Source organism: Pelobates fuscus, chromosome 8 (assembly GCF_036172605.1).
Source record: "Pelobates fuscus isolate aPelFus1 chromosome 8, aPelFus1.pri, whole genome shotgun sequence".
Lineage (NCBI taxonomy): Eukaryota > Metazoa > Chordata > Amphibia > Anura > Pelobatidae > Pelobates > Pelobates fuscus.
Window position 1 is genome coordinate 145,619,747 of NC_086324.1, and position 12,588 is coordinate 145,632,334.

Consider the following 12,588-nt stretch of genomic DNA (forward strand, 5'->3'; position numbering starts at 1 on the left):
GCCCCATGTAGTACCACCTCCTAAAAAATAAACAAATGAACAATACATATAATACTTATGATGCAGAAACATTCATTTCCCAATTTTTGAGCAATTATAATTATTGAAGGGGAATGAAATCCTGACCCCGATCTTGGTACTAGCTTTGTGTACACGTGACGTCTTAAATTCCCTAGTGGAGTTTGACCCCTCTTCCCTCCTCCCCCCCCCCCAACCCCCACCTGTCAAATGGCAATCCCCCCAGCTCCCCAGCCCTATTATATCACTCTATAGGCGGTTGCCGTGTACCATTGTTATACATTCTCCACTACCACGTTATATGGTGCATAATACGTTACTTGCACCCTGGTGTTGGTGTCCTTGCATATCGTTCAACTTAGGGCAAAAAAAAAGTCCATATCTGTTATTGGGCTGGTCAGTTGAGGTGGAACAGGTGTTCCCAAAGCGATTAGTGTCCAACTTTTGTCGCTTTACCCCTTGCCCGGGTAGTGTTTTGACCCCCTATTTCAGGGTGGCATATTAGGTGTCTCGCAGGGCCGGTCGTGGCCTAGACGCGCGTGTAAAGGGGAGCCTCTTTCCTGGTGTTCTCATCTTCTCCGCCGTTCCTCTCCCGCGGGCCCTTTGTGGTAAAGCCTGTAGGACTCCTTGTGACCAGGGGTCATACCAGTCTCGAATCTCTACCTGAGGAAGATCAAATGCTTTGAAGTCTGGCACGTCGAGCACAATGGCAATGCTGTTCTATACACCTTGGTGTGATGCCGTATGGGAGAATGGATGGCCCCAACGGTAGCGTATTTCCTTCGCCTGTAGGGCCTGGGTTATAGGCCTCACAGCTCTCCTCCCTTGGAGCGTTTGCCAGGCCATGTCGGGTAGTATTTGGATCTGTGTGCAGGACCTGTTTAGAGCCGGGGAGTTCCTGTCCTGGTGCAATCTTATTTTAGGGTATAATAATGAACCCTGCATAAAATGTCCCTGGGGATGTCCTTCGGCAATCTTTGAGGTCTTACCACTCTTTGCTCACTGTCCAGTAGTATAGGGGTATCTGTGGTATGTTGTAATATATTGTTAAAGAGGGTTTGGAGGATATCCCTGATGTCTTTAGAGTCCCCCTGCGCCTCCGGTATGCCTGACACACGGAGGTTGTTTCTTCTGCCTCGGTTGCCGAGGTCTTCTGTGTGGCGCATGATCTGGATAAGCTTAGACTCGTGAGCATCTTGTCTCTGCTCCAAATTAAGCAGCCTGAACACAAACCAGAATTAAATGAATGCGAAGAAGATTCTCACATATATCAGTGAATTGTTCCTTCTTGTATCCTCTCTTCCAAATTTCCATTGAGGATAGACGCGCGATGTGTTTGTGTTAACCATATATATATACATAAAAGGAAGAGTGGCATAAATTCCAGGCAGGCTTATCTGCATATTGAAAGATTCATATCAATCTTTACTGGGGTAATAGAAGGATGAAACTCATTTACTCTCAATTAGTGACCTAAAGTGACCCTATCTCACTTTGGCATCTACTGGCATCTGTGTTTTTACAAAATCCCATTGGACAACTTGACATTTTGTTAACCTGAGAGTGCATTCGGAAAAGATTTAGTTGAGAGAAGGGGGTGTTTTTAGACAAGTGTAACGTCTTCAGCTCCTGAAGGGTAAAACACAGGACCTGCTCCTTTTCACTATAATACTTTTGCAAGGTTGATGTACAAAATAGGGACTTCTAGAAGATGGTGAAAAGAGCATTGGATTCTCCATAGATCTTTATCTCACTCGAAAATATAAAAGCAACATATGAAACATTTCAGGAATTTTCAGACTTGGGAATTAAACTAATGGCTACATGTATACAATTCAGATAGGGCTTATTGGAATTATACGGTTTCCCTTAAAATATATATTTAACATTTTCTTTTGTTTACAATGATACATTTAGTTGTTTTGTATTTTTGCATGATAGATACTTGTAACTGGTATAGTTTTTAATTCTGGAAGCATCATCAATGAGATTTTGATGACAGTAACTATTTTTGACTGATAAGTCATTCTGCCATAAATGTAATTGTTGCACATGTCTATAATATACTACATTTTGGTCCTGGAGTGATTTTTTTAAAATTCCCATTCTACTAATTCCGGGTTACTTAGCAACATTTTCTGACTTTGTCTTTTCTAGAACGGTCTATGAACGTATTAGCCTTCATTTATGTTTACATACTTGTTTGCAACCAGATTAAACTGAAACTACATGGCAAATTGGTAGTTTAAGAAAATAAAAGGCTCTTAATTTTTTTTTTTTTTCCTTCCTTAAGGTCTTGATGATGATGATCCAAAAGGTAAATTAAAAAAATAAATTGTCCCCATAGCTATGAATGATTTCAGGGTGATTTGTTTTTATCTCACCCTCATTTCTTTTGTTTAGCTAGTGAAACTACAGTGATTCAAGCCAATGGAGATTTAAACTCTGCCCAGACACAAACCACTATGATTAATTACACCTGCAATGACTGTAGCATACTGTCTGATAGGAATGATGTCCTCACAGCATATTCTACATCCCATGCAAAGTCTGCAAACAAACACACAGCCTCAACAGTGTACTCCAGAGACAGGAGCCAAAAACAGAAGTCAAGTAAGTTTTTAATTTTAATTCTGCGTGATTCCCATGTCACATTACAATGCTTTGAGTGAAATTATTTTTAAAAGGAAACGGCACATCCTAGAATGTTTAAGGTTTGTCCTCTATAGTTTACAAATATGTTTGTGAAAAATAAAATTGTAACTTTGTGATGTGTTGTAGTAATGTAATATGAATACAACAAAACTTTGAAAATCTATAAAGACATCTTAAAAGCAGTAAGTGCATACACAGAATTCACATTGAATTTTCCAACCTATAATAAGGGGAGGGGGAGGGGGAGGGGGAGGGGGTTGGGGTGGGGGTGGGGGAGGGGAGGTGGGGAAAATATATAAACAGAAATAAAGAGTTGCACTCCAAGGACTTGGTAAATTATGAAAAGGGGTAATTTATTCCAATAGGTATAGCATTAGAAAATAGCCTATATATATATATATATATATATATATATATATATATATATATATAATTTTATGAATGTAAGGATCATATGGTGCTACATTAAGGAAAGAACAGAGACAATTGTCAATGCATTTTACTTACTGACATATGGATAAATCACACTAGTCTACAAGTTAAGTCTCATTTTTTTGTATGCTTTCTATGCAAGTACTCTGATATTATCTGAGACTTTTGGAGGGTAGTGTCAAGTTAGCCAAATACAACACAACTTAAACAGACATCTTAAGGAAAACTAGTGTTAGGAATACAAAGCTGTGTTCCTAACACTATAGTGTCCCTATGCGCCTTCGTGGCTTAGCTATGAAACTGTTAAAACTTTTTTCCACTTGCCTTATTCCAATGCCAATGTCCTTCAGCGCTTTCTCTGTCTGCTCAGACATCTTCGTGAGGGAGACCCGGCAAAGCGTGAGGACTTCCAGCGTTTTCACGGAGTTGAACTTCATGGAACAGCAGGAAGTACCTCTAGTGGCTGTCTGGTAGACAGCCGATAAAGGAAGTAACCCTGCAATGAAAACATTGCAGCTTCTCTAAAACAAGGTTAAGGGGATAGGGACACTGCAAACAGAACACTTAAATGAAATGTGGTCTGGGTGCCTATAGTGTCCCTTTAAACACCAAAACACTTCATATTCATGTAGTGGTTCTGATGCATATATTTCTTTTTCATTGGCTGTGTAAAATATTGTGGTTTCTGATAAACAGCAATGTTTATATTGGCCTGAAACAGAGCCTTTAATGACTGCTAGATCGCCATTAATCTCTTCCTCTTGAAAGGTCTTCATATCCAATGTATTCATTGCTTCTTTAGAAGTATCAGATGGGCAGAGTGTGGTTATTGCCAAGGGTGTGATGTCTACGAGAAGCATTTGATTTAATCAGTCATGAGGGAGGGAGGAGTGGCTACTTACAAGAGACTGTCCTATCACTGGATTACCAGTAAGTTAGTTATGGGGAGCACTGAATGTGACATAAGAAAGGTAGCTTCTAACGTTAAATATATATGCATATTTTTAGTACTAGTGTTTCTTTAAGCACATGTGATAATTGTATTTTTATTGTGCTCATCCTGTATTTTCTTTCATTTTTCAAACTCCCCCTGAGCCATGCCTCCCCTTTCCACAAAACGTTTGCTAATTGTGTTTATATACAGCTTAGCCAATGAGAGATCAGTAGGAGCTGATTTGCTGATATATCTATGCCTCACATCAAATCACTGACCTTTTATCTGTGTAGTATCTCAAAGCCATGCTAAAGGCAAAGGGGAAATATATGATACAGGGAAAAATTGTATCACAATGCTTTCCACTTGGCTGAACAGAGTACATACAGAGGAGGCTTGGCAATGGGGCATGGTTATGATACAGAGAAAACCACAGCATAAAGCCAAAAACAATTAAGTGGTATATTGTCTTCTAAACTAGATCTGGAAAATGTCAGCTTGGTGGACTCGGATTAAATCCATATATTTCTCATTTTCTGTTGGAATATCAGTGGAAGATCTCTAAAAACGTGAAGAGGTTCCCCCGATAGAACTAAAACACTTGCCACTTTGCCAGTAGAATGCAAATAGAGAATTGAACGTGAAGGGTGGTAGTGGGCTACACGGGATGCTCTCTGCCTCTTATCAGTGTCTCTGACATGGTCTCCTGGAGAGGCAGGAGACTGTTTATACTGATTGTCTTGGCAATTACTTGAATATACATATACATTTACTTGAATATAAACATATTACAGCATATCAAGTTCAAGTTGCATTAAGTCCCCCTTTACACTGACTTTGAAACACTGATCAAATACACATGAAGCAGCATTGTCCAGTGCACTCAAGGACCCAATGCGCATACACTGCTCAGTATTTGATGGAAACAGCCTACTCTGCGTTTGTTAAGAATTTGTATTACTTTATTGAAGTACAATTGCTTAATGAAACCCCATGGTGACCAACCTTGAAAGATGATTAGTCCCATTCACAAACACTACCTGTTAGGTCATGAATGGGACATCTTAGCCTTGCTTCCTGAATATTTTTTTCCCCTTTTCCTTTTTTGTTAGTAATCTGAGTACTTGTTTGTTCTTACTTAATAGGAGAAATGCTCTATTTTTTACATAAAACAATGCTGCTGGTCAGATCTTCTGCATGTACTTTAGCAGCTCTGATTGTTGACCTTTTTCATATGGTCCTACTGAAGCTTGGTTATGAACTCAAAGGTACATTCTTCTATTGTTCTTCCGCCTGCACCAAATTAAATTCACCAAACCCGATCACAATCACAGGTGACGCATGCTGTTGGTTTGTGGGTTTTCTGTAATGATTGCTAAATCAAACGTGTGCGTTACATTCGTGCCTTTTACCTATGGCTTGGGGTAGGTTTATTTTTCTCTGCATCAGAATGTTTTTTTTTGTTTTTTTTTGTGTTGCCATGTGCTTTTGCCAGCTGAGAAGGAAGTTAAGGCTATCTGGAACCAAATATTCTGTCTTGAACCTTTATTGCATAAAAGGATGCAAGCTGTTTATCCATCAGACCAAAAACATTGTTGGTGATGGGTGGCATTTTTTGTTTCCTTTTGACACGGATGAAATCACATTTTTGTCTTCACTTAGGCCTTAATTTAATATTTTGGATAAGCTTTTCGGTTTACCTTTTCAAATGTTTTTCCTTAAAAAAAAAAAAAAAAAATCAATATATCAAAATGCTAAAAAATAAACAAAAATTAAAAATCCAAAAATTAAAAAAAGTTAAATCATCTGAAAAACATATCCAAAACTGTTAAAGCGAGATCGTAGTATTTTATTCACTGAACCGGGGGGTACAAGAGAATTGTGGTGAGATAAAAAATCTGGTTACAAGACTGAAGGAAATATTTTAGAGAAATAAAACTTGTTTTGTCAGAAAGGTAAATGGCTATTTGTGTTACCAGTTCAACAGAATTCTCAGTTTAGTGAATAAACTGCTTATTTTGCACAGCTGATTAAATAAAGCTCTTGCACTGGGTCTTCACTGTGCACATGCAAATGTATAGTTTAACGATCACACCTGTGCTTTTAGGTAACGAATGAATGCTAGATCATAGTCTGCACTTCTTTGGTCTTACCCAAGGATAGGCAACATTTGGCACTCCAGATGTTTTGGACTAAATCTGCCATAATGCTGGCAAAGCATCAAGGGAATTGTAGTCCACATCATCTGGGGTGCCGAAGGTTGCCTATGCCTGGTCTAACAGTTTGTAGCAGTCACATAATTTATTATATAAACTTCTGTGCATAGGACAGAGTTTCTGTAAACATGCTAAACTGTTTATCTATCACTGCACACAAAATATACAAATCAAATTCATAGCCTGGGTTCCCGTTTCCCAGGTTTCATGCAAATTCCAGACCCAGACACTTTTTATTTTATTTTCCCCTGTGTGTGTGTGTGTGTTGCAGCTCATTCGAATTACTGTGGAAGTATGAATGTGAGAGACTATCTAAAAGAGGATGGACACCTGCGTATAAATGGGGAATCTTTGTGTAAGTATGGTGCTCATGCATGCGCTTGACTTTAATTTTAAGCCCTAGAATCCTAAACCTCACCCTCCTCCCCACCTTGGAGTTTATTTGCTTAACACTGGATTGTAGTGAATGTTAAAATGCATATAATTAAAAAGGCTAAAATAACAGCCTGTTGGCCAACAGAATTGGATAATTTTTCAAAATCCCCACCTTTTGCCTAGCTTCTATGGGTACATCTTAAAACTCCGCTTTCAGTACAATTAATTTAAAGTGAATTAAACTCCTTTGTGTGTTTTATTTATTTGCCACCTTTACATCAAAGGAAGGCAAAAGGAAAAATGTCACACTATTTTGGCTCTCAAATTTGGCATTAACATTTCTGCACTTTATAATCGCGCAGAAAGCATGAATTAACACTTTAGTCACAGTGCAACAGTGTTTTTGAGCAAAACCTCTTTTCTGCACTGTGGTGTGGAAGTCGCATATTAATCCTTTGTTACCATGATTAACAGGTGATGACTGTAAGGGGACGAAACATCACGAAACACATACAACTGTCCAAACTGTTCACAGGCAGTCTTCACGGGCTAGAAGGGTGACGGCATCCATATTGCACATCTTTTCTTATGCAGGTTTAAATGCATTTTTTTCATTTCCTTTTTTTACATTTATTTTTATATATGCACTGACTTTTTAGACAAAATCCTTTTTACAAGTTGTATAGTTTCTTCCCCCTTCCCCCTCCAGCACTTAATCTGCACTGTGCCTAAATAATGTGGTCTTTTAATACTGATTTTTGTTTTCTTACACAGGATCCTGTTTGTACAATAGTTTAATCACGTTTCACATTATTAAAATGCAAATATTTAAACTCAAATTATTTTTTAATCCTGAAATCTATCCAGAATCATTCACCTGCAACTAAAACTGGCATCTTTTTATGTATTGCAAGCTTTTCCCCCCAGGCTTGTGGAATTTTGCCAGCACTATTGTCTGCCTTTTATTCACATGAGGATAATAAACTTCAGAAGGCAATATGCCCAGATATTTATTGCATAAACATTGCAAGATTGTTTAGCTCCCCTCCATACCATTTTCTTTTTTTTTTTTTCATTTGCTTCTGAAAGGCCATCTTTGGCACACATGTTCTCTCAGCTATGGATTTATTATTTTGCAATATACATTCCCCTGGGCTACTTGCACTGATCAATGACTTCCCCTCTCATCTATATTTTAGGGTACTTTTTGCAGCAAGCTGTGCGAAGCGTAGCAGCTTCAGGATGGTTTGTATCCAGGAAGGCGTTGTCGTTTCTTTGGTTGGCCATTGTATCACCAGGTTATTATTTTTATTTTGCACGTTGGCATGAATACTTTGCCTTTTTGAGCCTGCTTTGGTGGTCTGTGTAACAAATTCTCCCCCCCCTTCCCCTCGGGTGCTCAAACTGGTAACGTTGCATTAGTCCTTTTTTGGGGGGCACCTTTGTTTATATATTTCATGTGGGGCACATACCTTCTGTTTGTGTGATTTTATTTTTTTGGTTTACATTTCTTGAACCATAATCGGTAAACCTTGTTTTGGCATTTAAAGGTTAAGCAGTAGCCTCACTCTGACAATCCAGCAGATTTTGAAACCTTATCTTGCCATTCGGTAAACTGTGTATCATAACCACATTTCTTTTGGCACTATTGATATTCAGTTGCATGCTTTGTTACTTATCTTCTCATGTTAAAGAATGTCAGTCAAACTTAAGTGTCATTTGGATGCACTCTTGGCTTTATATTGCATTTACACTGAATATCGACCTAGTCTTTCCCCCTCTGTCTTGCAGGAAGAGCAGCTTCTGGAATGTTTTGGTGGTTAGGCACAGGATGGTACCAACTTGCCACTCTGATATCTTTATTAAACGTGTTTGTTTTAACCAGGTCAGTAGCAGAGTATACAATTTAATATGAATCTGTAGTTTGTCTGTGTGCTATGTCTTTAAGACTGCCTTATAGACTGCTTAGAACAGAGCAGCGGCACTAGCCTGATCATACAAGTTTTGCTAGGACCAAATGTTACAAAATACCACACTCTTAGTGTGTGTGTATATGTGTAGCACAGGCATATGGTATACAGATATTTGTGTTTTTGACAAGTCGCTTAAACATCCAAAAAATATTGATGTTTTTAACTTAAGCATTTGTTGAAAATAATCTACTTAAAACACACAATAGAACTTAAGCAGTTTTAAGGAGACTGGTACAACACTTGTGTTCTTAAAGCGGTTTTTGATTTTGTAGTGTGGTTATATCTGCAAACATTGTTTTATTTTTAACTACATGATACATTTAACAATACTTCCTGCTGGGTGAGTATCTTGACATTTTATTATCATAAGGGAAGCACTGTCCAGTTAGAAAATGTGATGCTGTGATAGCCTCTGTGCACGACAAGGGTATGGAATGGTATTGTGAATATTTCATTGTAAAATTGTTTGTTTTAAACCTAGATGCCTTCCGAAAATCAAGAAATTGTTACCTTTGCTCCTCCTGTTACTGTTTCTGTTGGGTATGTTATTTTTTTTTCCTTTGTGAATTCAATATTGCAACACTTTTTTTCAGAATGTTAAACATATTTTTATTCTTTTTGTGATATGCTATGACTAGGGTTTAAAGTTTCTAAACTCCCCTCCACCTCCCCCCGGTGTTCAAGATTTTTACATGGACAATGATAGGTGGTGGACTAGAAACCAATTGCCAAATTAAGGCCAAAACAGAATGAGAGAACCTCCTCATCTGTTTTGTGTAACTCTGAATCTGCTTACATTTGTAATTTTGTTCATTGCCGTTTACACTGTTTACATACTAAACACCTACGTTCTTTAGATGTTTGCTGAGAATCATGGCGTTTGGGTCGCAGCAGGTACAGTGCCAAAGGTCTAATTTGTTGGCCCTGCTATTGGAGTGGTCTGGGTGCCAACTCCCACTACTCTTAACCCTGCAAGTGTAATTATTGCAGTTTTTTATAAACTGCAATAATTACCTTGCAGGGTTAACTCCACTTCTAGTGGCTGTCTACTAGACAGCCACTAGAGGGCACTTACTGGTTTCTAGCACAGGAAACCTGTGCTAGAGCGTCGCTGGACGTCCTCGCGTTATGTGAGGACCTCCAGCGTTGCTCATTTCCCCATAGGAAAGTATTGAAATGCATTTTCAATGCTTTCCTATGGGGAGCGCTAATGCGCATATGCGGCATTGCCGCGCTAATGCGCATTAGGTCTCCCCGGCCGGTGGGCGGGATCAGTCTCGCCCACCGGCCGACGCAATGCAGAGGAGGAGCGGCGGAGGAGGATGCAGCAACGAGGGACATCGTCGCTTCCTAGAGTAAGCGGGGATTGGGGGGTGGGAGAGAGAGGGGACCTGCAGTGCCAGGAAAAATGATTGTTTTCCTGGCACTGGAGTTTCGCTTTAATAAAAGTGCTCTCCTAATTTTTGCATGTTAAATCTGAATGGAAAAACTGGGGCAAAAATAGCTGATCTTGAAAAATGTCAAGTCTCTTGTAGGTTTTCCTCAGTTTTTCCTTTCGAATTGCATTTGTGGAACTTCATTTTTTTTTTTTTTTTTTTAGTTTAGTTTTGTTTTTTTTAAACCTATCGGCTTTCTGTTTAACAGAGAACACACATCCTACTGTTCAGTTTCAGTCTAGTTTAAAAAACAAAACAAACACACCTTATAAAAGTTAGTGGAATCCAATTATGACCTGACACAGTTCCTGTACAGTGTCCCATGAAGAATGTCTTGGTGTGCCTTTTACATTTTATGCCACAAAAAGTTGGTTTTGGTGTTTAGTGTCAATGTAATAATGTCAGATAGTTATCATCCTTCAATGTTTTTTTACAGAGCATAAATAAATGCTTTATTAAAATGTGCTGAGTAATATCTATAGCAATTGCAAACTCTCCTCATTGAAATAAAAAACTGACCCCTGTAAAAAGATACCAGCTAATAAGAACATGGCTAAAATGTAAAACCTATTCTGTGGACAGTAGTACGTGAACAAGAATAAACTGAAAAGGAAAACTACAAGCACCATGAGTACAACTCACTGTAGTGCTTATGTGTACCCTAGCAAGAACTTGTTAGCTCTTTCAAGCTATGCCCTGTAATGCCGGTGTTTTCAGCCAGTGAGCTAAGCACATCATTGCAGGGCTTGACATGGGAGAGCTAAAGAAAGTTCCTACTAAGGAACTTTTGGCTCTTGGTAGTTGAGGGGAGAAGCACCAGGTAATAACTTGAACCATTCAAATATGGTTTATCTCCTTACATTAAGGTGCAACAGGGTACTTCTTGCACCATAACCACGCAACAAGATGTAGTGGTTCTGGTGCTTGGAGTGTTATTTTAAGTCAGTCCTGTGCAATAAAATACAGGCTTCCAGAAACAACTTATACATAGCGAAGTTGAGTTGTCTTCATATACATTTAAATTTCTCTAAATGTGCGCTTTAGAAAAGTCTGTAATGATCTATTTAAGTTAATTGTTTATAAACTCTGTGTTTAAATGCTTGCTTTAATTTCTCTATAGGTCTGTGGTATTGGAATTTTATAGATTTGTGGTCACTGCTTCCAGCATTTGGTGGTGTAAGAATGCATGCAGGACAAACTGCTGAAGACACGGTTACAAACTTCAAGCCAACATCTGATATTGATGTACCCAACCATGGCAAACCGGTAAAGTGCCACTGCTTTCTCTGAAAAGTCAGGATCTAAATATTTGCATGCATTTCATATTCTGCTTGTTTTGCTTTAACATGACCGGTTTGAAGTTTCTTGCCTTAACACACACTTTTTGTCCGTGAATCATGAATATTTTGTGTGCCGCCCAGGCAATATAAGGCTTAATAGGACACTGTAGGCACAGTATCTGCTTTCTCATTGAACTGGTTATAGTGTCTGGAGTCTAATGGTTCTGTCATTTCATTCATTTTATGTATGCTTTATAAAGTGCCAACACATTCCACAGCAATGTACAACTGGTACAAGTGAAACGATAAAAAGTACAATACATCTGAAAATACAACATTTGACAATACAGGAGTTGAGGGCCCAGTTCCCATGGGAACATACAATCTAGATTAGTGGTTCCCAGTCCAGTCCTCAAGTGCACCCCAGTCCATTCCAGGAATTAGTGATTTACCCAGTTGTGTCTAAGGTTTTTTTAGAAGAAGAAGAAAAAAAAAAAACACCTTAGACACAACTGGGTATTCCATAAATCCTGTACTGGTAGGGGGGATATGAGGAACCACACAGCTATTTGGGTAGAGGAGGAGTCAGAAACAGGAGGTGGGGACTGAAAAGTTTAGATTGACGTTAATCGAATGCGATAAGGGCATTTGACTGCTTGAATTTGATTACTGTTAAAACATTAAACAGTTTAGTGCTATATGGATGTAGCAGTTACAGTGCCTACAGTGTCCATTTAACTTTTTTGTTATGTTGGTGTTCCTTTAATATTGTAAATAGGCTATCAAGTATATATATATATTTTTTTTTAACTGCAAGTAAAGGGACGCTATAGCAATAGGAATTAAAAAAAACTATTCGTAACACTATAATCTTAATGTCCATAGTTGTCATGAAGTAATTTTGAACAATCGAAAAGGGACAGACATTATTTATAATGCCCTTTGTTTTGTCTTTCTAGGAAATGGACTTGCAGTTTGTGAATAAGATGAAAGAATTGGAAAATCGGTTAGCTTTAATGGCTGCTAACCATAGCCAACACGTTAAAGACCATGACACGCTGGTCCATCTGGTGCAGAATATTCAAGAACAGGTTGCAAAAATGGGTGACCAGAGCCAGATATCAGAATTAATTACTGCTATCCTAAGCGAACGCTTGGCAAGAATGACAACTGAGCAGAAGGACCAATCCACGGTATATAGTTACTGTCAGTTTGTGATGACGAGAAAAATGCCTGTCCTACAGAAACACTTAAGACTAAGGGACTGAC

General features: G+C 38.5%; 1 protein-coding gene across 5 annotated transcripts in view; it reads left to right on the forward strand.

The window, feature by feature from the left end:
• The window catches only part of SUN1 (Sad1 and UNC84 domain containing 1), a 67,431-nt gene that overhangs the window by 26,145 nt on the left and 28,698 nt on the right, over positions 1-12,588 (forward strand). For 2 of the 5 annotated variants that reach the window (XM_063430387.1, XM_063430388.1), the window contains 10 exons: positions 2,312-2,335; positions 2,422-2,631; positions 5,185-5,307; positions 6,527-6,610; positions 7,105-7,224; positions 7,830-7,928; positions 8,422-8,515; positions 9,085-9,143; positions 11,160-11,305; positions 12,279-12,512. In XM_063430387.1, the coding sequence (XP_063286457.1) occupies positions 2,312-2,335; positions 2,422-2,631; positions 5,185-5,307; positions 6,527-6,610; positions 7,105-7,224; positions 7,830-7,928; positions 8,422-8,515; positions 9,085-9,143; positions 11,160-11,305; positions 12,279-12,512 (1,193 nt within the window). The remainder of the gene's footprint in view (positions 1-2,311; positions 2,336-2,421; positions 2,632-5,184; positions 5,308-6,526; positions 6,611-7,104; positions 7,225-7,829; positions 7,929-8,421; positions 8,516-9,084; positions 9,144-11,159; positions 11,306-12,278; positions 12,513-12,588) is intronic. The other 3 variants (XM_063430389.1, XM_063430390.1, XM_063430391.1) reach the window with 3 other exon arrangements.